This window comes from Anolis sagrei, chromosome 2 (assembly GCF_037176765.1).
Source record: "Anolis sagrei isolate rAnoSag1 chromosome 2, rAnoSag1.mat, whole genome shotgun sequence".
Classification (NCBI taxonomy): domain Eukaryota; kingdom Metazoa; phylum Chordata; class Lepidosauria; order Squamata; family Dactyloidae; genus Anolis; species Anolis sagrei.
In genome coordinates, this window is record NC_090022.1 from 285,468,345 (window position 1) to 285,490,908 (window position 22,564).

The 22,564-nt window shown below is 39.4% G+C and overlaps 1 protein-coding gene across 4 annotated transcripts in view; it reads right to left on the reverse strand.

The window, feature by feature from the left end:
- DCC (DCC netrin 1 receptor) overlaps window positions 1-22,564 on the reverse strand; it is a 1,101,219-nt gene that overhangs the window by 101,696 nt on the left and 976,959 nt on the right. For all 4 annotated transcript variants that reach the window (XM_060761267.2, XM_060761265.2, XM_060761264.2 and 1 more), the window contains exon 21: window positions 21,523-21,555. In XM_060761267.2, coding sequence (XP_060617250.2) covers window positions 21,523-21,555 — 33 coding nt within the window. The remainder of the gene's footprint in view (window positions 1-21,522; window positions 21,556-22,564) is intronic.

Below are 22,564 nucleotides of genomic sequence, written 5' to 3' on the forward strand. Positions count from 1 at the left end.
CCTTTTTTGTTTCATGGAAAAGGACAGATTGCAGAATACAAGGCTTTTTCACTTAGTCTCCACCAACATTGAATAAGATTCTGTTGATACTCCTGAGGCTGTGGAAAGTCTTCTAGGGGTGTGCAATTCGGTTAAACCCCATGTCATTTTTGGTATTTGGATTTCAGTGTCCCTCTTCCCTGATTCATTTTCTGTGAGTCTCCCAAATTCAGGCATGCAAAATTCCATCTTTCAATTCGGTTTCTGGGGTTGTTTGCTCTCAAGACCCTTTCAAGGAAGCTGAGTTAAGGCACCCTTTTAAAACACTTATTTCAGTGGGAGCCACACCACCCGAAGGAGCATTAGTCATTGTTTAAAAAAGATGTAAATTACCTCCTCATTTTATGGCAGCTTTCAAAATGGCAATATACCTTTACCCCTCATTTGAAGCATGTATCATGTGAAGGGCACCATTGGTGGCAGTTTCTTAAGTCTGTAGGAATGCTTATTTATTGCTATTTGAGTCAAAAAGCAAGGAAAGCCACGCAGAGCTGCGAGCTTCACTGAGAATTTAGATCACTAGCAGATTGGAGCACAATCTGTCTTTCTCAGAAGCCTCCTTGCAACAAAAAAAAAATGGAACCCCAGCTTAACTAAAAAAAATATCATGGCTTTCTTCTGTTCTGATTGGTTCAACATGCAGTGCCCAAAGGGGAACTCTAATGAGGGTGTGTGGATGCCTCTCCATGCTCTACATCAGTGGTTCTCAACCTGGGGTCCCCAGAAATCCCAGCCAGTTTAGCAGCTGTTAGGATTTCTGGGAGTTGAAGGCCAAGAACATCTGGGGACCCCAGGCTGAGAACCACTGCTCTACATGTAGCTAAATAAAACCAAATAAATACGAAAGTAGCTGTGGTAGTCTGTTGCAAAATACCTGAACCTATTTTGAAAAACAGATCTGGGAATAACCTTAATGTCTTCCCACAAGCTCTCCTTTTTGTATTCAAAAATTGTATTGGAAGGTTGCTGTTTTTACTGCAAGTTATGACACTTTGTGGCACAGCCACCATTTTTTTTTAATTCTACACCTTGTCTGTCTGTTTCTCCCCCTCTCATGCTGGGCTCCATTCCTTTTCCTTGCAGAGCTCTTGATGAAACTAATGGGATGTTAGTGAGGAGGTGGCATCAGTGCACAAGAAGAAAAGAAGCAGTGGGTAGTTTAAAATCCATATATCTATATATCTATATATCTATCTCCCAAAATCTGCTCAGGCAGAAATTTCCACTCTGAAAAAAGACATGTCTGAGGGAAGGAGAAGATATGGTAACCCTAATTACTAAGAGCTGAATGAGGTTTTACTCCCTGGCATCGGTATATGTGATATGAATCTAGATCACAGCATATAGGTATTACAACTGTCGTAGAATGATAATACAATGTTTCCCAGTTCCTTGAAGAAATCACAAACTGACCAGCCATGATAAAGCTGAGTGATGTGCCACATGAGGCAAACAATGATTCTTTCCATGATTTGGCTAAGAAAAATCAATGATTTGATCAAAAAAAGAGTGATAAGCTCCTTTCCACAAGTGTTCAGCAAAAACAACACCAAGCAATGAGCCTCCAGCCATCTTTGATCAGAATCTGTTTTATTTGTTTTAGATTAAAAGGACTTTGGATCATTTCAAATTATATCCTGCTCATCAAGAATCTTACAACACTGATAATACAATAATTTGTATTATATATGTGTTTTATGCTTTTAAACTGAATATTGTTGTTTTTTAAGTGTTGTAAACCACAATGAGTCGCCGATTTAGGCTGAGATATTAGCGGTATACAAGCGCATTAATAAAATAAATAAATAAATAAATAAATAAATACATTCCAATATTATGTCATATGGTGGAAATGGTTTATACTCACATCCTGCAAACTGGGATAGGTTGAGGAAGGATCTAAATCCTTCCTCAGTCCATCTCCTTTGAAGTGGCAAAGAGGAAAAAAAATGAAAGATGCAATTATTGATCACCAATCATTCACCATGTTTTCCCTGATGGCATCACCTCACACCCAGAAATCACAACTACTTGAAAAGTTTGTGTTTTCCATAAATGTATGGATTTTTTTTTGTGATGAACTTTTCAAGTGGTTGTAATTTCTGGGTGAAGTGGGATGCCATCAGGGAAAACTAAATGAGATGTCAGTGATCAATAACTACATCCTTCACCATTTTCCTCCTCTGTCACTCCATACTGGGCTGGGGAAGAATTTGCATTCAGATGACTGGGGGAGGTGGTTGGAGGTATAAACTATTTCCACCACACTGTTTTCCCAATGTAAACCACACTATGGTGAAGAGCTATTATGTATCCCTTATGACAGATTTAGCCATGTTGTCTTGAACACACCATTCCTGTGTTACCCCTCACACACAGAGTCTCGCCATGAAATGAGTTTAAGGGAGACTTAACAGCAGCCTGGATTTATTTAGGCAGATCTGAGATATGCCTTGAGAAAGATGGTGTTAACTCAAAGAATAGTTACATTTCATTTAGAAGTGGTGCCTGCAGCTTACGCACCTTTGAAATTAGTCCTCTTTTACTGCATTGCCTATCAATGAGTGAAGTACTTTAGTATGAAAGGCACAATTAAGAATGTAAGGTCATTATCATCACAGGAGCTTTCAGCATAATCAACTTCTCAATCAAGTTAATTGCAGAGCCATTGGCATTTGATCCTCGGTGTTGAGGCATAATGATTGGAAGAGGAGAGCAAATTGGCCGTTTTGTACCAGCAAGCAATTTTGGGGGGGGGGGGGGTCAGGTCTTTTTCTATGTTTGCATTTTTGTTGTTCTTATAGATTAGATTGAATGAAACCTTAGCCTAACTTCCACCTTTTCTTTACAGCATTTGCAAAAATATTTTCTTTTCCAAAATTCCAAAGCAAAATGGAACATGGAAAACATGTGGCTAAACAAAAATGCATGTGAGCAATGTCTGGACCAGCCCAAGACATTTTGTTGGCTGAGGCAAAGAACAAGATGACAATCTTTCCCAGTCATGTAGCAGAAGCAGGATTGAAGCTCTCATTATGATTAGTAGAGAGTCAAAGTTTATGGCATTATCTGCCAACCCCCCTTGAACTCCTCTGTTCTCTCTGAATTTATTTGCACTCTCAAACTGTAGCTGGGAAAGAAGCTGATTACCCCAGCAATGATGTATTATTAAGAACTCTACTAGGCTGCATTTACACTGTACAATTAATACAGTTTGACACCATGTTAACTGCCATGGTTCAATGCTATGGAATCCTGGGATTTGTAGCCCTCTTTGGCAGAGAAGGTTAAAACTACATCTCCTATTATAACACAGCACTGAGCCATGACAGTTATAGTTGTGTCAAATTTCATTAATTCTACAATGCAGAACTGTTGTAATTTGAAATATTTTTCCAGGTTTATGCTCTGGTGATAATGAAAATTGCCTGATTTTTTTTTAATAGAAGCGCTAGAGGCCAATGATCTCATTTGTTTTCAAACACTTCTTAGGGATGATACTATGGGAATTTGTCATGGTGAGGACCTGAACATTTAAGGTGGTCACTCCACCACTGATTTTCGCCATTCTGTATACGAAGTGAACTGGACTGGTTATTGAATCTTCTTCAAAACTTGCTGAAGAAGGCGACCAACTGCATTTGAAGACAGTAGCCAGTTTTAGGATATGTAGGATGGGTCATATGTCTCATAGCTCTCTATTTCACCATTTTGCTGCCACTACTATCTGTTCCCTTAGACAACCACCTGACTCAGCCAAATGGAAGAACTGCTCTAGAATGTTTTTAATGTAATTACTCTAGTTCATATTACTCTATTCCACCTTTGTCTAGCCATGGATCTTGCTTTGAAGCCAATTTTTCCAGAAGATGGGTGGTAGTCTTGGGAGGGGAGATAGGACAGTATAGTTTTAAAGCTCTGCAATTGGTTCTCAACCTGTGGGTTCTCAGGTGTTTTGGCCTACAACTCCCAGAAATCCCAGCCAGTTTACCAGCTGTTAGGATTTCTGGGAGTTGAAGGCCGAAATATCTGGGAATCCACAGGTTGGGAACCACTGCTATAAAGCATGTTGGAGCCCTGGTGGTGTAGTGGGTTAAAGCACTGAGCTGCAGAACTTGTTGACCAAAAGGTCGCAGGTTCGAATCTGGGTAGCGGTGTGAGCTCCCACTGTCAGCCCCAGCTTCTGCCAACCTGGCAGTTAGAAAACATGCAAATGTGAGTAGATCAATAGGTACCACTCTGGTGGGAAGGAACGGCACTCCATGCAGTCATGCCAACCACATGATCTTGGGGGTATTTATGGACAACGCTGGCTCTTCGGCTTATAAATTGAGATGAACACCAACCCCCAGAGTCGAACATTACTGGACTTAATGTCAGGGAAAACCTTTACCTTTACCTCTAAAGCATGTTAGAAACCAATGTAGCTAATTTGAAAATTTTATTCCAGCCTGGTGAAAATACCTATAATCATCAAATCAGATCAACTCCATATTCAATATGTTCTGAAATGTTTTCAGAAAGGAAAATTTCAACAGAAAACCAAAAGTGTTTAGGCATGTGTACAGAAGCAAAAGAATGGAGGCTTTTAAAATTTGAAATAATCAGACAAATAGCATAGCTTAAAAAACCAAATAGCCTTTATAAGACTAGTGCATAACATGTCAATAAAATTAATCTCCCTGATATTGTGTATTGGATTTATGATCACATTTTTTATTACTCAGGTTAGACAAGCAAAGAGAACCAAAAGGAGGAAAATATTCAATATTTTGATCATATTTATGGGAACTACAGTATCAAACTGGATGAATTAAGGATGGAAAATGGGGGATATTTTGTGAACTACATAAACTCCAACCACTTACCCCCTTACTCAAACGTATGTAACTCATATTTTCATGCATTTCTTAAATTAACAGCTAAAGAAGTTGTCATAAAAAGTGGTATATACCTGAGGCTTTAATCAGTCTCTGATTGTTAATATTTTACATATTTTGATTGACAGTATGATGCTTTTTAATTTTCCTTTTTGGTATCTTGTGTCATGCTGTGAAATGGAGATAATTTTCCCCCATGGTTAAATTACTGGATTGTAAGAAATGTGGAACTTGCTGGAAATAAAGTGGAGTACAAACAACTTTAAATGTATATGAGACTGTGTGTGTGTGTGTAGCATTGGCATCAAAAACCCAAATACAGTATAGCCTCCTTACCCACAGTCTCAGTATACACTATGTGATAGCCACAAATTATTTGATATCTAACTACTCCAAAAACACTCCAAAAACCATCCCCCATCCTCAGAAATGTTTATAGTCTTCTCTAAATTCTTCCAGTGCTATTCTATGTTATATGTCCAACCTAAGTATAGCCTTAGGTTTCCTGTATTTATGGGTGGGTCTTGTATATGGAGGGGTCATACTATACTCCTAACATCTGTGAAATTTATGTGAGTAAACAAATGAAATAAGATGTAGTGGTAGCAAAAAGCTAAATCAATAAAATAATGCATAAACGAAGACTGACTTATTCTGAACACAAAGTGCTTTCAGGGTAGTTATATATAAGTACCAGGATCCATGACTATATATGAAAGATTGTGATATTAATCTGTGTTCCTTCTTGTAAGAGCAACACTTGACAGGCATAGTTATTCAGGATAATTAAGCTGGAATAAAACTGCATATGCTCTATGACCATAATTTGTAAACACAACTGCAAGAGTCATCTCAAAATGGTTTGCAGAGGCTAATATGGTCTTAAGCTTGGTTACTTGCTACGACTGAGTCATGAGCTTCAAAATATTTGATAAAAAGCAGCATTTATTTCTAGAGAAAATAAGGATCCATTTCAAAAAAGCTTTAGGCAATGTGTGTATAAAGGGGCTTTCGATACCCCGTCTTTATTTCACATTTAACAAAATGATAGTATCTTTTATACTGTACTGTTTATCTCTGTGGGCACCACAGGTGTTTCAAGCTGCTGCTTTAGTGTCATAGGGAGAATTCTTATTCAATGGTCAGAATCGATGAAGGAAGAGAACTGAAGCAATTCTGCCATTTTGTCCTTTGAAAGTAATCAGACAGAACAAACTAACACTCCAGGGGTTCTCAAACTTTTTTAGCTATAGAGCCCTTTAAGAAACATTTTTTTTCATGAAGCTCCAAGAAATTATTATATTATTATATTATATTATATTATATTATATTTATTATATTATATTATAGGCATGGGCAAACTTTTTGACCAACATAAACTTAACTGTATTTCAGTGGAAGACCCCAAGTTCCTTCCAGTCCAGCCCCCTTCTGCCATACAGGAAAAGCAATCAAAAAGCAATCCACCTAGCCTTTGTAATAATAATAGTAATAAAAACTGCAACAGCAGCAGCAACAACAGGAGCAACAGGGGCCATCCAGTTCAACCTCTTCTGCCAAGCAGGAAAAGCACAATCAAAGCACCCCGAACAGATGGCCACTCAGCCTTTGTAATAATAATAATAATAATAATAATAATAATAATAAAATAGAAACCCAGGGGCTATCCAGTCCAACCTTCTGCCATGCAGGAAAAATACATTCAAAAGCACCCCAAACAGATCCACCTCCCAAGCCTTTGTGGTGGTGATGGTAGTGGTGGTGATGATGATGATATGATGATGCTAGAAGAAGAAGAAGGAGAAGAAGATGAAGGAGGAGGAGGAGAAGGAGGAGAGGAAACCCCAGGGGGCATCCAGTCCAGCCCCTTCTGCTATGAAATTAAAGCAAAACCAAAGCACCCCTTGTTTGGTGGGAGGGAAATAGGGTTTTGGAAGTAAGGTGAGGGTGAAAAGGATATGGGTGATAAGGAAGGTGGGGGGGGGGAGGCTTTGTGGTGAGGGAGGCAAGGGGGAAAGGCTTTTTGGAGCAAGGTATGGGGAGGAGGGAAAGAACAGGAAAGGGGAGGGAAAGCTTGGAGTAGGAGGGGCTCCATGGAGCACACTTTGAGAACTTCTGCTCCAGGCAAAGTGTTCTGAGACTGGACCATTTCACATTTCCATACCCCCCCCCCCCAGGTTTTTACTAGCAAGATAGAAGAGAGGGTGCTATTCACCATGTTTCCATTCCAAATTACAAGCAAGGGCAGGGAATAAATTTAAATTGAATTGTTATAGTTCCCATCTCCTCCCATTTCCCCTCCTGCTCTTACCCGTGCTCCTGATGTGCAAAAGGAAGACTATATGAAAGTTTGCAAGACTCCTTTAGGTACATGTACCCAAAGGAGTCTTGTACATGTACCTAAAGGAGTCTTGTAATCTTTGATGGATGTCTATCGCTTAGTTCCATTCCCTGCATAGGTTTGCCTGGAGAGAACCTTCTCAGTGGTTGCTCCTGGAGTATGGAATTTCTTCTCAATTCAGTCCTATCTCTGCTCTCTTTGTACTGGCAGGCCTAAGATTTTTTTTAGTAACAAGCCTTTGGATTATAGGTGGCTCAGGCAGAAGGATGTTCAGTGGACATGCTGTAGATTTTATTATGTGTAGGATGTGTTTGCAATTAACATTGTACCTGGATTGGTTTTTCAATCTTTCTACAGTATTATGTATTGTTTTCGCTATTTCATTTTAATAGACATTGCAAGTTTTTGTAGATCCCATATTGTGTGTATATATGGCCCCATATATACACACATACATACCATAGGACCTTATCCCCCCAACCTACCCATCCCCATTTTTAAACAGTTTTAATCGATTTATGGAATGGAAAGCAATGGAGCCTATCCTATGACACAAGAGAACTTCCTGTCTACACCTGTAAAGCTTGGTAATGCAAATGACAAAAACAGTGTCCAAAAGGGAGAGGGGAGAAGACGATCAGAAATTGTCTCAGAAATTGTCTCAGGAGCCTAGAATGCACGATATTCCATTTCTAAAGTGCCAAACAAACACATGGGATGCGAGTCATCAGAATCTCTCACATTGATTTGAATAGGATGACATGAGCAAATGGGTATCCTGTGGGGAGCCTCCTAACCAGCAGAGAGTCCCTGGTACTCTGACACAATATGTCTGTGAGATTCATTTTGGTAAACATCACAACTTTATCAGATTAATAAATTTCTATTCCTTTAATGTAATATTTTGAATTGCCAATATTTTGTTCTGTTTTCCTCCTTTTTAAATGTTGGTATCTATTCCACTATGAATCTTTTCTTTAAAAGTGGGGGGATAGAGGGTGGACAATTCACTTATCATGAGATAAGGATGAAAATAGTTAGCAATGGAAAAACTGGCAAATTCAGAAGGCATGTGATAATGGAACACTTGATTTTTTACTGCTAATGGACTAAATGTCACAGTTTCATGATGCTCCCCCTTCCCCGGGATAAGGTTCTTAGGCTGAGGGACCACAATCAGATATCTAATGAAACTCCAGGTAGTGACAATTAATGGTTTCCATGTTGTGGGAAGTATATGCCTGAATTTAAAAGGGATTAAACTATTTTAAGGACAGAATTCATCATCTTGGGTAGCTCCTTTAAAGTTCAGGCTAAAGCCTCAAATGGTTTGGGTCACAGTGACATTCAAGCCAAAATTCTTTGCAGGTATAATTGCGCCCATTGTAGCAGCACTTCCTGAAATTGTTTTCCAAGCATTCTCCATCTCCCTTGTTTGCAAATCCTTCCATAGCCAATTAGTTTTCTGTACTGGCAATCCAGTTTCATTTGTGTCAATGTATGGCAAGAAAGACTGTTGAAAAGGAGGGCATTACTACACTGATATCCTGCTTGAGGCAATGTTAGCCTAGATACTGGTCAGATCCCAATGGGTCTTTTTACAGTGTCAAACTTTGGATCAGTGTACATGCAGCACACTGGGTAACCCCGTCAAATGTTGGACCATGAACCAAGGCTGATTCACTGGTCAATGGACAGTGATGCTCTCTTCCTAAAGTCTTGTCAGATGCAGATTCACCTGACATATTTCATTGAATATGTGTTGCAACAGGATAAGTCAAATTTGAGCCTCACTGATCCAAGGTTGAGCTTGAGAAGCTAATTCTGTAGAATATCAGGGTTTTCCATTAAAAATGTGCAGTTTCTGAGGATGCCGCTGCCATGTGAATGTTTATAGGGTAGCCCCATCTTCAGAAAATAGATACATTATATGTTCCAGTTTTGCCTGATACATCCTTTCCTTTGCCCTGGTGAAACAGACACTCAGCACATGAGAAGAGAAAAAGGAGCCAGAGTCCACAGAGTTAGTGAAGTAGCAAGAGCATGCAAGGCTTGATCCTCCTTCTCTTCTTCTTGGAACCATGGTGGGCAGCTTTCCCCACCCTAGAATTGCAGCAGTGATGGCCCATCTCACCTCCAAGAGATACTCTTGTTTTTTCCACTTTCAAAAAACAGGGGCAAGGGGAGGGGGGAGGCCATGCCCCTAACCACAATAAAAGGCCAATGGTACAAATTGATTAAAATGGAGAATTGATCTAAGGCTGAAATCATCTATGTTTAGTAATGGAAATATAAATGTACTGATGGTGAATTCTTTGAAAAGTGTCAGCATCATTGTATGAGACTTACTTCCTGGTAAATGTACATAGATCTGTGGTCTTAGGCTATGACAATTCCAGTGGTTTTCAGAACTCTTAAAACCATTTGAAACTTGCTTCAGAATTTAAAAAAACGAATAAGAAAGACATCCAATTATATCTGATTATCTCCATATCCTGCTGAGCATTCACACTGTAGGCAAGCTTTCTAGTTTTTTAGTTCTGAGAATGTTGCCTTTTCATCTGCTTCACAAAAAATCAGAGCAGGCAAAACCTTCTGGGGAGATAGGCAAATATGCTACAGCTTAAAATGCTCTCTCTCTCCCTTTCTCTCATCCTTATACTTTCAGAAAATACCAAAGCTAGGAGGAAATGTGTTGCCTTGTTAAACAAAAAGAGCTTTGAAATCCATCCAAATCTCTCCTTATTGTACTGCCACTGTGCTCCACTTTGCAGCCAGTCTCACACGCAGCAAAAGCCCAGGGCTAAGAGAAGCATCGGGAAGAAATGAAAAAGTGAGAAAAAATCCAATGAGACATCCTTCTGTTAGCACAGCATGGAGTGAGGTGGATGCCTTTTGCTGGCATTAGGCAATAGATGTTACTTGCAGTGGTTTCCCCACCAGCTGGGAGGAAGCATTGTGACAAAACAAGACTAGACATTTTCTGAGTTACAGCCAAACGAAACTGAGCTGAGGCAGTTTCTTCTTCAAATAGCCAGGCAACCACACATCTGCTGTAATCCAAATACAGTGAAGGTTGAATTACATTTTTTTGAGATGTTGTAGAGTAGTTCTTTTAAAAAGAAAGAAAGAGATACACACAGATGAAGTATCACTTATCTTTCTGATGTGATTTCCCTGAATGTTCACATAATTCATACTCTGTTTATTTATGAGATTAAAACCAGGTGGGTGCCCAGCAATAAGTAACAAGATTGCAGAAGTTATGAATGAAGAAGAACAGACAAGTTAGAAGAGGCTGCAGTCCTTTGATTTTCACTGAACCTATTTGGAAGGGCATGATTTGGCCCCATCCTGTCATTTTCCTTATACTCTGTTAATGGCCTACAAGGGTTTTTTGGGAGGTTTAAAAATATTTTGAACTCAATTTGTAGCAACCGAAGTAAAGATGATAGCAAAGGGGGAAAGTAGGAGGAGGAAAAAGAAACTGAAACATTGTGAAACGGAGGTTCCCAACCTTTTTTTTAAACAGTGACCGCTTGACCAGGGACCACTTTGACCAGGGACCACTTGACCACATACCACTTGACCAGGGACCACTTTAACTAGGGACCACTTTAACCAGGGACCACTTTGACCAGGGACCACTCTCCAACGTTAGTACCAAAAGGGTTAAAAATTGGTTTTTCGTCAACTTTAGATTCAGTCTGTTTATTTGGGGTGCTGATTCTGAAAATTGCATTGGATAGACCATATCAGCTCTAGTTTCTGATACAGAACATATGTCACCCTGTTGTCGCCATCTGCTCACCCACAGAAAACCATATTTTATAATCTAAAACTGATTGGTCTATCCAATGCAATTTCCTGATCAGCACCCCAAATAACCCCAGGAACAGGCCTAAAAACGAAGACACGAAGGTACCCCACTTCCAGGTGTAACATGGAACAGCTCCGCTCAGAGGGAGGAGGATGAGAAGCAGCAGTCAGGAGGCTTGTTGTCGCACCTTTCATGAGTAGCCAACCTCTCCCCTCCTGACATCTTTGTTGCCTCAGCACTATAAGAGGGTTTTGTAAGACCAGCTGATCTCATTGCAACAGTGTAGTAATAGTGAGGCTGCGGGTCATATTTTAGTTCTTGGGGATCACTGCTGGTCCAGGTTGGGAACCACTGTTGTAAAAGAAACTAAAGAAGCAGGATGACAGAGGATTAATTGGGACTATCCCTCCCAAATCAGGATAGCAAAGGGTTTGGAGATAGGTTTAGGTTTAGTTCAAACGTTAACATTTATAGCCTGTACTGAATTGCTAGTTTCAGTTGGAGGATACACAATGCATCAACTGTTGAATAGTTCCTAAGTCACATCTAAACCTCTTTGATTTAAAGAGTCAGCTGTGTTGGATTTTGACCTCTGTATTGGAAAAGATACTTTTGGATTACCAATTCCAGAATCCTTCATCCAACTTTCCCAAGTTCTGCAAATAATACACGTTGGGTCTTCCCTATTCATGTTTTAAAGCACGTGTTTCTTCATCCTTGATACTGTTACTTCATGTTTTTATCACCTTCAATATTCCTTCCATAGTTTACATTTTTCTTAATGAAATCCAATGAATGAATGTCTTTGTACATGATTGCACAAAAAAACCTTCATTGTGGAGCAGCAGAGCTGCACACATTGGTATAATTATATCACAAGAAAAGGAAATTCATTATGAAAACAGCTGCCTTGAAAAAAGCTAACAGTATTTTGAAATCTGTATAAAACTCTGCAGAAGAGGCCTTGCCGAGGCAACTGGAAAAATGATATATGAATGCACTGAATGCATATAGATCCATGGAGCAGATATCTAGGAAATGATAGGCTCTTGTTCCTGGACTTAAGATAATTAGATGGCAAGAAGGAATTGCATTTAGATAACAGTTTATTAAGCACATTGAAGGGAAATAGTTTAATAAGCAGTGGGTTAAACCCTTGTGCCGGTAAGACTGAAGACTGACAGGTCGCAGGTATGAATCCGGAGAGAGCATGGATGAGCTCCCTCCATCAGCTCCAGCTCCCCATGCAGGGGCATGAGAGAAGCCTCCCACAAGGATAGTAAAACATCAAAAACACTTGGGTGTCCCCAGGGCAACTTCCTTGCAGACGGCCAATTTTATCACATCAGAATATATTGCAGTTTCTCAAGTCACTCCTGACACGAAAAAAGCAGTGAAAAAAATCAAGCTAGAATATGATGGAAGCCCACAGAAAGAGATCTTGTATCCAATTCTTAGCAAGGGGCTGGAGTTGCAGAAGGAGAACCATTGGCAAAATGGAGTGCTACTTCCAGAAGGGTCTCCAGTGTTTCCAATGAATTCTATTGGATGAATTGTTATCTATTCTGGACCATTTATCTATAATTTTCCAAATAATATATGTACCCAGGATGCTTAGTCTCTGAATATATACCTATTGGCAGCAGGGTTTGAAGACAACATTTTAGTAGTTGTCCAATATCCCTCCCCAGAAATAGCTATTTTGAGAGAACAGTGCCACAGAGATGTCATAGAATCCATGAATCAGGATGCAGGGGACTGGGTCTCTCAGAAAGTTTAAAATAAAAATCTTGAATTAAAGTGAAATGAAAAACAAAAAAACCACAGGGTGGTGGTATAGTATAACATAGTTGTCATTATTGTCATTGCTGCGGATTTAAAAAGAACTCACACAATAATAACCCAGCAGCACAAGGCAGCTATTGTAGTATTGGTGTCAATCATTCTAAACTCTCATCGGTTGTTTGCACATCACTTTATAAAGGGTTCTAGACAAGTGGGTGTTACTTATGCATATTAGAAATGAGTGGCTTTTACTGCACTGGCTGATATTACCAGCTAAATTTGACTTACTGTATATGAAGAAAAAGAATAAATGCTACAATGACCCACTTTATTAGGATATACAGCTGTCCCTTCACTTTTGTATAGTTGATTATTAGGGGTTTTGATTATTCATGGATTTTATTAAAAAGTTGACTAGGAATCTCTAGTCAACTACTGCTGGAGGTCCTACATTCCTCCAATGTGATTCTATGATCCATTTTTAGTGAAAGTTGGCTATAGAGTTTTGCTAGAGGATCTAGAAATTCCTAGAAAGATGCTCTCTTAGAAAAAAAAGTAACATTCTTCATTAGCTGATTTTCACTCTTGTGGGGATCTTATGCTCTTCAGTGATTGTAGAAGGCTGACTGTAGTTTATTGATTTCTGGAGTTTATCTCTATGACTCAATGACAATGAGACATAGTATTAGCTTTTGTTGACAATACTGGGAATGTATCATACTTCATTGTATTTTTTCTTAATCTTATTGAAAAGAAAGGGTATTTTCTCACACACCCTCAACACCATTGGCAAACCTTCCTTCTTTCCCCCTTTTCTTTTAGTATCATTTAATTTCTTAGGTTCTTCCTAGCCCACAGAAGAGGGAAAGTGAGAAAACAGAATCCCAACAGATAGGGATATGAAAAAGGGGAAATATTCTTATTCCCTACAGTGAGCTGAAGCATTTACAGCTAAACCAGGGCTGTGGCCACATGCCCAAAGTAATTTAACTCCCATTTAGCATGCTTGTTTAGTTCTCCACATGAAATAAAATGAAATGTGTTTGCACAGTCTGGACATCTGGCCACCTGGTAAGGAAGATGTTCTTTCTGCAGTGAGTCCAATATATTCAGAATAAAAGTACAAAACAATGGGAGTTTCAGATCCAGATTGATTGAACTAAAAGAATCACTCTTGTGGACATTCAGCCTGTGAGAGAACCTGTTATACTGTCCAACAATAGATTCACCTAACAATTGTGTAACCAAGTAAGAATGGGATTTTTCCCCAGCGTCCATTTCCTTCACATTTGAAGTTTGTTTGTTCGTTTGTTTGTTTAAAAAATAACTTCAAGTAATTTCTAGTCAAATATGGAAGGAGAGGAAATATTAAAAAATAAACTTGAACATTTTCCTCTGTCTTCATTGGCCAAATGCAATACAGGGCCGTTTACAGCATGGAAGTGATCCTGTTGTACCCTTCTCCTATATAAGGAGCCTCCTGGAGTTGGGAGGAGGAAGGTGAAACCCTGGGCTTGGATGGATCAACTTTTCTATTATGGTTTCTTTCACATATTTTAATCTTGTTTTTCCCATCTCCAAAATGAAACACACACACACACACACACACTATTTGAGGCAAATGCTTAGCACATCTTCCAGGTGTTTTGGACATCAGAATTCCTGACTGTTAGCCAGGCTGACTGGGACTAATGGGAGTAAAAATTCAAAACACCTGAAAGACTAACATTTGGGAACCTCTGGTTTAAGAGAATCCTAATGCAGCTTTGGGACTAATGGAGAAAAAGAAATGTCTATCATAAGAGTTCATGCACTACAGCCTACTTCATTAAGTACAAGATATAAAAGTCTCACTCAAGCCCATGGAATCGTGCAAATATATGCAAAATGTTTGTGGCATCAGTATTTGGATCAGGGATATGAAGTTAATTGTGCACTTGGATGTAGATGAGAAGGAAACACCACATTTTAATATTGTGGCTAGTAGAATTTGAATTGTGAAGATTTGATCTCTCCTGTGGATATGGCTGTCCGCCACTTTCACACCATATATTTGTAGTACTATGATTTCACTTGGATTGCTGTTGAAACATTTTGTGGAATTCTGGGATTCAAAATTTGGTGAGGCACTAGAGTTCCAAATAACCATAACTAAACTGCAGTCCTGATTATTTCATGTAATCCATGCAGTTCAAGTAGAATCACTATAATTGTTTATTGTGAAAGGGCTCCAGGTTAAATATCTGATGATAGAATTTCAATTGATGGTTCATTTGCTGTTTGGCTAGCATGAAAGAGGCAGGGGAAGTAGAAGACAAGCTCCAGGTTTTACCTCTTTTCTGTACTTCTATCCATCATTTTATCAAATGTCTGGCAGAAGATATCCAACCAGCTTCTTTGATTGGAGAGTTTAGGTGTACATTTCCCTCTCAGCTGAAAGACTCCCAACATCTTAGATCATAATCTAGTTTGAAGCCATTGTTCCATGTCCTAGATTCAAGGGCAGCAGAAAACAAGCTTACTCCCTCCTCCCTATGGCTTCCCCTCACATATTTATACATGGCCCTCATCATGTCTCCTCTTAGTCTTCTCTTCTGCAGGCTGAACATGCTCCTCACAGGGCTTCTTTCTAGATCCTTGATGAGTCGCCCTCCTCTGGACACATTTAGTTGTCCTCCTCTGTACAAATTCCAGCTTGTCAACATCTCCCTTCAATTGTGGTGCTCAGAATTGGACACAGTATTCCAGATGTGGTCTGACCAAGGCAAAATAGAGGGGTAGCATGACTTCCCTGGATCTAGGCATTATACTCCTATTTATGCAGGCCAAAATCCCATTGGCTTTTTTAGCTGCAGCATCACATTGTTGGCTCATGTTTAACTTGTTGTCCATGAGGACTCCAAGATAACTTTCACATGTACTGCTGTCAAGTCAGGAGTCCCCCATTCTATATCTTTGCATTTCATTTTTTCTGCCTAAGTGGAGTATCTTGCATTTGTCCCCACTGAACTTCATGTTGTTAGTTTTGGCCCATCTCTCTAATCTGTAAAGACCAATTTTGAATTTTGCTCCTGTCTTCTGGAGTATTGGCTATCCCTCCCAATTTGGTGTCATCTGCAAACTTAATTATCATGCCTTCTAGCCCTTCGTCTAAGTCATTAATAAAGATGTTGAACAGGACCGGGCCCAGGACAGATCCCTGCAGCAATCCACTCATCAGTTCTTTCCAAGATGAAGAGGAAGCATTGGTGAGCACCATTTGGTTTCATTCACTTAACTAATTACAGATTCACCTAATCGTAGTTTTGCCAAGCCCACATTGGACTAGTTTGTTTGCCAGAAGGTCATGGGGGACCTTGTTGAAGGCCTTACTGAAATGCAGATACGCTACATCCACAGCATTTGCTGCATCAACCCAGCTGGTAACTCTATCGAGAAAAGAGATTGGATTAGTCTGGCATGACTTGTTTTTAATAAATGTGTGTTGACTATCAGTGATGTCTGAATTCATTTCTAAGTGTTTGCAGACCATTTCCTTAATGATCTTTTCCAGAATCTTGTCTGGTATGATGTGAGGCTGGCCAGATGATGTTTGGGTAATTCTTTTTTGAATTGTTGAAGATAGGGACTACATTTGCCCTCCTCCAATCTGCTGGGACCTGTCCCATTCTCCAAGAACTCTCAAATATGATTGCCAGTGGTTCTAAAATAACTTCTGCTAGTTCCTTCAATACTCTTGGATGTCATTGTTGCAGCTCTGGGGACTTGAATTCATTTAGAGTAGCCAGGTATTCCTGGATGACTTCTTTTCCTATTTGAGGTTGGATATCCCCTATTCCTTCATCCACTCCATGTTGCTGAGGTTGAGAATGGCTTTCTTTTTGTGAGAAGACTGAGACAAAAAAGGTATTAAGTAGTTCTGCCTTTTCCCTATCCCCTGTCAGCATTACCCCATCTTCTCTTCGCAGAGGCCCCATTGCCTCCTTGTTCTTCCTTTTTTTTTACTGACATAATAAAGTAAGCACTTCTCATTGTTTTTAACGTCCCTGGCAAGCCTGAGCTCATTTTGTACTTTAGCCTGGTGAACCTTTTCCCACACACATTTTATCTTTTTGTACAGAGGAGGCAAGGAACAGAGACCAGCCCAAGCTGTGGACAGAATATTCAGTTGATGTTCTTTTTCCTTTGCTGAGACTATCAGAAAAAGTTGCCAGCAGGAAAGGAGCACATGATTTGTACATATGTCAAACCATTCCCCATCAATTTTAATCCTGTCTGAACATGGTAGAAGAAAGAAAGGGGAATTTTAAATTAGAAATGCAAGAATGACTGTAGTGAAGCATGGAAGGTACAGCCAATGAACACCTAACTTATTAACTGAAGAGAAAGAGGAAGGGAGTATAAATGCTAAGCATGCAGGAAGTATCCTCAATCAGCTCTTGAAAGGTGTGCAAATAGAAATTTCAAACCTGAATCTCTCTCTAGAAAGAACAAATATTTTTTCCACCCTGCAATAAAACCTTTGAAGACTGTTTGCAAGGGATATTCATCATCCTGGTGTCTTTTCACTTATTTCTCCTTCTTGACATTTGGGACTTCCTTTTTTGGTTCATTTTTTAAAATATTTAGGACTATTTTTCTATTCTTACCAAGGAAGATGAATTTTCACAAATCAAGATTCCTTTCCTCCATCCCTGAAGTGGGAAACGTCCTTCCTTCAGTGGGGTTGTAAGAGCCTACAAAATTAGCCTCTCTGATTCCCATTTATTATACCAGTTGACTCAGTTATAGGCATCATTTTACAAATCATTAGCTCAAATGGCCCTAGGGGCAATGAAGCCATGGATGCAATGGGGAGCCTCCTACTTTGGTTAATTTAATTTATATGCTGTCTTTCTACTGACAAGGAACTCAGGTTGGTCACAAAACACGAGCTAAGCTCAAATGCAAACTAAGTTGAGACTTCAATGATCAGGAAGATCAAACACAGTTGGATAAATCCATATGTGTGTGTGTGTGTGTATATAATGATAAAGTTTAAAATACAATATACACAGCATGTGAAAAAGTTCTCTGCAGCCAATCAGTCATGAAATGCCTATCTGAATAAAGGCTGGGAGCCCTTTATTCAAAACGTTTGGGGCCAGAAGTGTTTTGGATTTCTTCAGATTTTGTAATATTTGCCTGGACCTTGAAGATGGGACACAGTCAAAATACAAATTAGTTTATGTTTCATGGGGACTTGATACACATAGACTGAAGGTAATTCTATACAATATTTTTAAAATCATTTTATGCATGAAATGAAAGTTTGTGCATACTGAACCAACAGAAAGCAAAGGTGTCACTTATCTCAGGTACCCACATGGACAATTTTGGATTTTTTTTAGTCTTATGGAATTCAGAATTCCAGATAAGGGATGTTCAGTCTGTGTAAAACTCTTTCCATGCTAGAGGAAGCAAAGGGCAAAGGGGTTCCTTAGTCTGGGAGCAACCATCAAAAAGACTCATGTTGGTGGGGAAGAGAGAAAACTCCCCTAGATCTCAGGACTTTGGTAGGTTTGTATATTGACAGATAGCTTGGACCTAAACTGTATAAATATTCCCTCTGTTGCTCGTGGCATTTATTTTCAGGTGCTGTATGATGATTTTTTTTTAAAAAAATCCAACAACCTTGAAATCATGTCCCTTGAAATCTGAGCAGAACTAAAACAGCATGCATCAATGCATTGAAAAGCAACAATAATTGCTTCAAAAGTTCATCTCTGTTTCTTAAGTGCATTGTTGTTTTTCTTCTAACATTTCACTTTTCAAGTCTAGTTTATTATGCAGATACTGTAGAGGCAGAAAAATTAGCTGTGCTTTCACCCAAATCATAGAGGAAATGTTATTTCATTCTTTTTGTGTTTATGTGGAATTGTTATGTAAGGAAAATTGGATGTATTTTATGTTCCAGAATGCCTATTAAGATCAAACAGGGAGGACTGTTTGGTTTGTCTATTTACAGTTGCACACGAAATTTGAATATAATAGTTTATTACCCAGAACAACTATCTAGCAAAAATAGTGAGATATCAGCAGCCTTAGCTCATTATAGATGTCCAGGAGAATGTCATTAACAGCTTGTCTTGAGTTTCTCATTCTACTCAATGACAGGAATAATATAGTATTGCAACATATGATCCAAAGTTTCACAAATGAAAAACAGCCAAAGAATATATGTGTGGTCAAGAGGGTGGAGTTTTTAATGAGGAAGACTATACCCCCTGCCCCTCTGTCTGCTCTGAACGGATGTGTGGCCCTCCGGATTTTGTTGGACTGCCATTCCCCAACAGTCTTTACCATTAGCTTTCATAGTTATGGTTGGTGGAAGGGACAGTCTAAACATTTATGGAGAGCCCTATATTCTCCAACTGTAGAGGAAGCCCAAAAGCAGGACAAGTACAAGGGAGCAAGAAAATAGTAAGGCATAATCTCCCTTTCATTGCATACTATGTAGTTAGTAGCATTATGCTTTTAGTTGCTCATCTAAGCCATCCACACATATCTGCATCAATAGGAGCATAGTATCTAGATCTAGGGAAGTAATGCTACCCCTCTTTTCTGCTTTGGTTAGACCACACCTGGAAAATGTGTCCAATTCTGGGCACCACAATTCAAGAGAGATATTGACAAACTGGAATGTGTCCAGAGGAGGGTGACTAAAACGATCAAGGGTCTGGAGAACAAGCCCTATGAGGAGCGGCTTAAGGGAGCTGGGCATGTTTAGCCTGAAGAAGAGAAGACTGAGAGGAGATATGATGTTGCTGTTCATTCGTTCAGTCATCTCCGACTCTTCGTGACCTCATGGACCGGTCCACGCCAGAGCTCCCTGTCGGCCGTCACCACCCCCAGCTCCTTCAAGGTCAGTCCAGTCACTTCAAGGATGCCATCCATCCATCTTGCCCTTGGTCGGCCCCTCTTCCTTTTGCCTTCCACTTTCCCCAGCATAATTGTCTTCTCTAGGCTTTGCTGTCTCCTCATGATGTGGCCAAAGTACTTCAACTTTGTCTCTAGTCTCCTTCCCTCCAATGAGCAGCCGGGCTTTATTTCCTGGAGGATGGACTGGTTGGATCTTCTCGCAGTCCAAGGCACTCTCAGAACTTTCCTCCAACACCACAGCTCAAAAGCATCGATCTTCCTTCGCTCAGCCTTCCCTAAGGTCCAGCTCTCACATCCGTAGGTTACTACAGGAAATGATAGCCATGTATAAATATGTGAGAGGAAGCCACAGGGAGGAGGGAGCAAGCTTGTTTTCTGCTTCCCTGGAGACTAGGACGCGAAACAATGGCTTCAAACTACAAGAGAGGAGATTCCATTTGAACATGAGGAAGAACTTCCTGACTGTGAGAGCCATTCAGCAGTGGAACTCTCTGCCCAGGAGTGTGGTGGACGCTCCTTCTTTGGAAGCTTTTAAACAGAGGCTGGATGGCCATCTGTCAGGGGTGATTTGAATGCAATATTCCTGCTTCTTGGCAGGGGGTTGGACTGGATGGCCCATGAGGTCTCTTCCAACTCTTTGATTCTATGATTCTATGATTCAATGCAATATAAATTATTCTTGTTCTTTGTGATTGCTGAAGAAATATTTCAGTTTTGATAACAACAAACTGCAAAATACACAGAATTTATTTTGTAAGAAGTAATATTTACATTATACCTTTGAGTGATGTCTGCTTTTTAATGGGTGTTGCCAACATGATAAACCCAGGTCCCACTAAACAGTGGCATATTTATCTGAAATAACAGTCCCCCAATTACATTGCTGTGGAGCATTTCCTCCATAGATAACTAGGAGCATTATCAGTGGAAATCACTGGCCTAAAGAGACAGAAATTTTCTTTTGGAATCCTAATGACAGTGAGCAGTTTTTCTCAACACAGCTTGCTAATATGAGAAAAGGGCAACTTGTGACATTTCAAATGCTGCACTATAATTCCCATCAGTCATCAGAATAGAGATGATGGAAGCTATAGTCCAGCAACCTCTTGAGGGCTAAATGCTGCCGACCCCTCGTGAGATGATGTCTTCAATATATAAGAAACAAACAAAATCAGTCGTCTTGTAAAATAAAGTAAAACCATCAAACTAGGACTTTATAAAAGAGAGAACAAAAGTGCTACTAACCAAACTATAGTTGACTAAAGTTTGTCTTTCTTATTGTGGACATACTGTATTTGACATAAAAGGTGATTTATGACCTTTTTATTTTATTTTATTTTTAAAGGTGGTTTTTACCATGAGTCTGCAGAACCTTAACCTATAACACATGAAAATGGAGGAAGTGTAGCTTGGAAATGGTGCCAAGCTTAATTAGACTTAATGTGAATTATTCAGAAGTGGAGAGCGGGAGGGATGTATTTCATACAAAGGCACCTGACATTTTAATTGGTCCGACAGAAAAGAGACAAAACAATTTCCTTGCAAGAAAATTTACATCTTGCTCATCAAAACAGCAGCCTCAACCAAGCAGAACTTCATTAACCAGATTAATTATCATGCCAGTATATGCCATGTCAGGTGCGCCATCCAGGTGAAGAGTGGAACGCAAAACAGGGGGAAATAACATCACCTCTATTACTTAGCATTGGCTCTAAAAGAAAAAAAGAGCATCTTACCTTGATCGTTAGCCATTTTGTCAGGATGTTCCACTGTAAGGCAAAAACCATATTGTCAGATTTTTTGACAGTTTCCAGCATGTACATTGATTCATCAAATCAACAAGTTTGTTAGCCAACTTTTGTATCAAGACAGATCTCCTCTCCCCATGATTGATTGGCATGACAGGCAAAAAAAAAAAAGATATATTTTTGCACGTATCTTCCATTTCACAGTAATTTTGAAAAAAACAAATGTGAGTTTCATGACCTAAATAAATCATATATGTATACACACACACACACACATACACACATACATATACACACAAAAGGTTTCTTCAGATCAGAAGTACCAACTAGAAAGCTTAATTAAAAGTGGAAGTGAAATGAGGTAACATGAGATTGTTCTTTTGAATAATTAGACACAAATCCTCCTAAGTCTGTTGTTCCTAACTTGGGTTGTCATCATTTTACATTTTGTGGGAGAGCAATTTTATGTGCTTTTAATCACACGAGGAAAAAAAGAAGATGGGATTACTAGTGCTGCAGTCATGTTCTCATGAGTTACAGACTTTGGCAGCATTCTTCAAGTGCAGTACTATTTAGTTCATTATCATTATTTATTCCTTTATATCATGCCTCCCCCTCCAAAACTGGGACTTGAGACAGTTTACAAACAACAACAAAAAGCACTGACAATGACACACAAAATGGTAATTGTTAAAATACAATTAAACTCTTCAAAGAATCATTTAATTAAAAGTCAGAAAGTGTAAATAAAGCACCACTTTAAAGCACTTGCAGTGAGTTCCTGCGTGCCTGTCAGAATATAAATTTTTCACTTCCAAACAGAAGAACAGAAAGTCCTGTTTTGTCTCCCTGGGGGGTTCCACGCACCAGGGACTTGTTTATATTAGCCCTGAAACCCAAAGTGTACCAGTAGTCCCTTCTGGACATCAAAGTGATTTTTAGTGATTTCTGGTTGCGGTTTAGCCCCATATTAAAGAATGTCAAGAATGTCAATGTCAAGGAATAGTCTGGTGTTTTGCTGAAACTATGG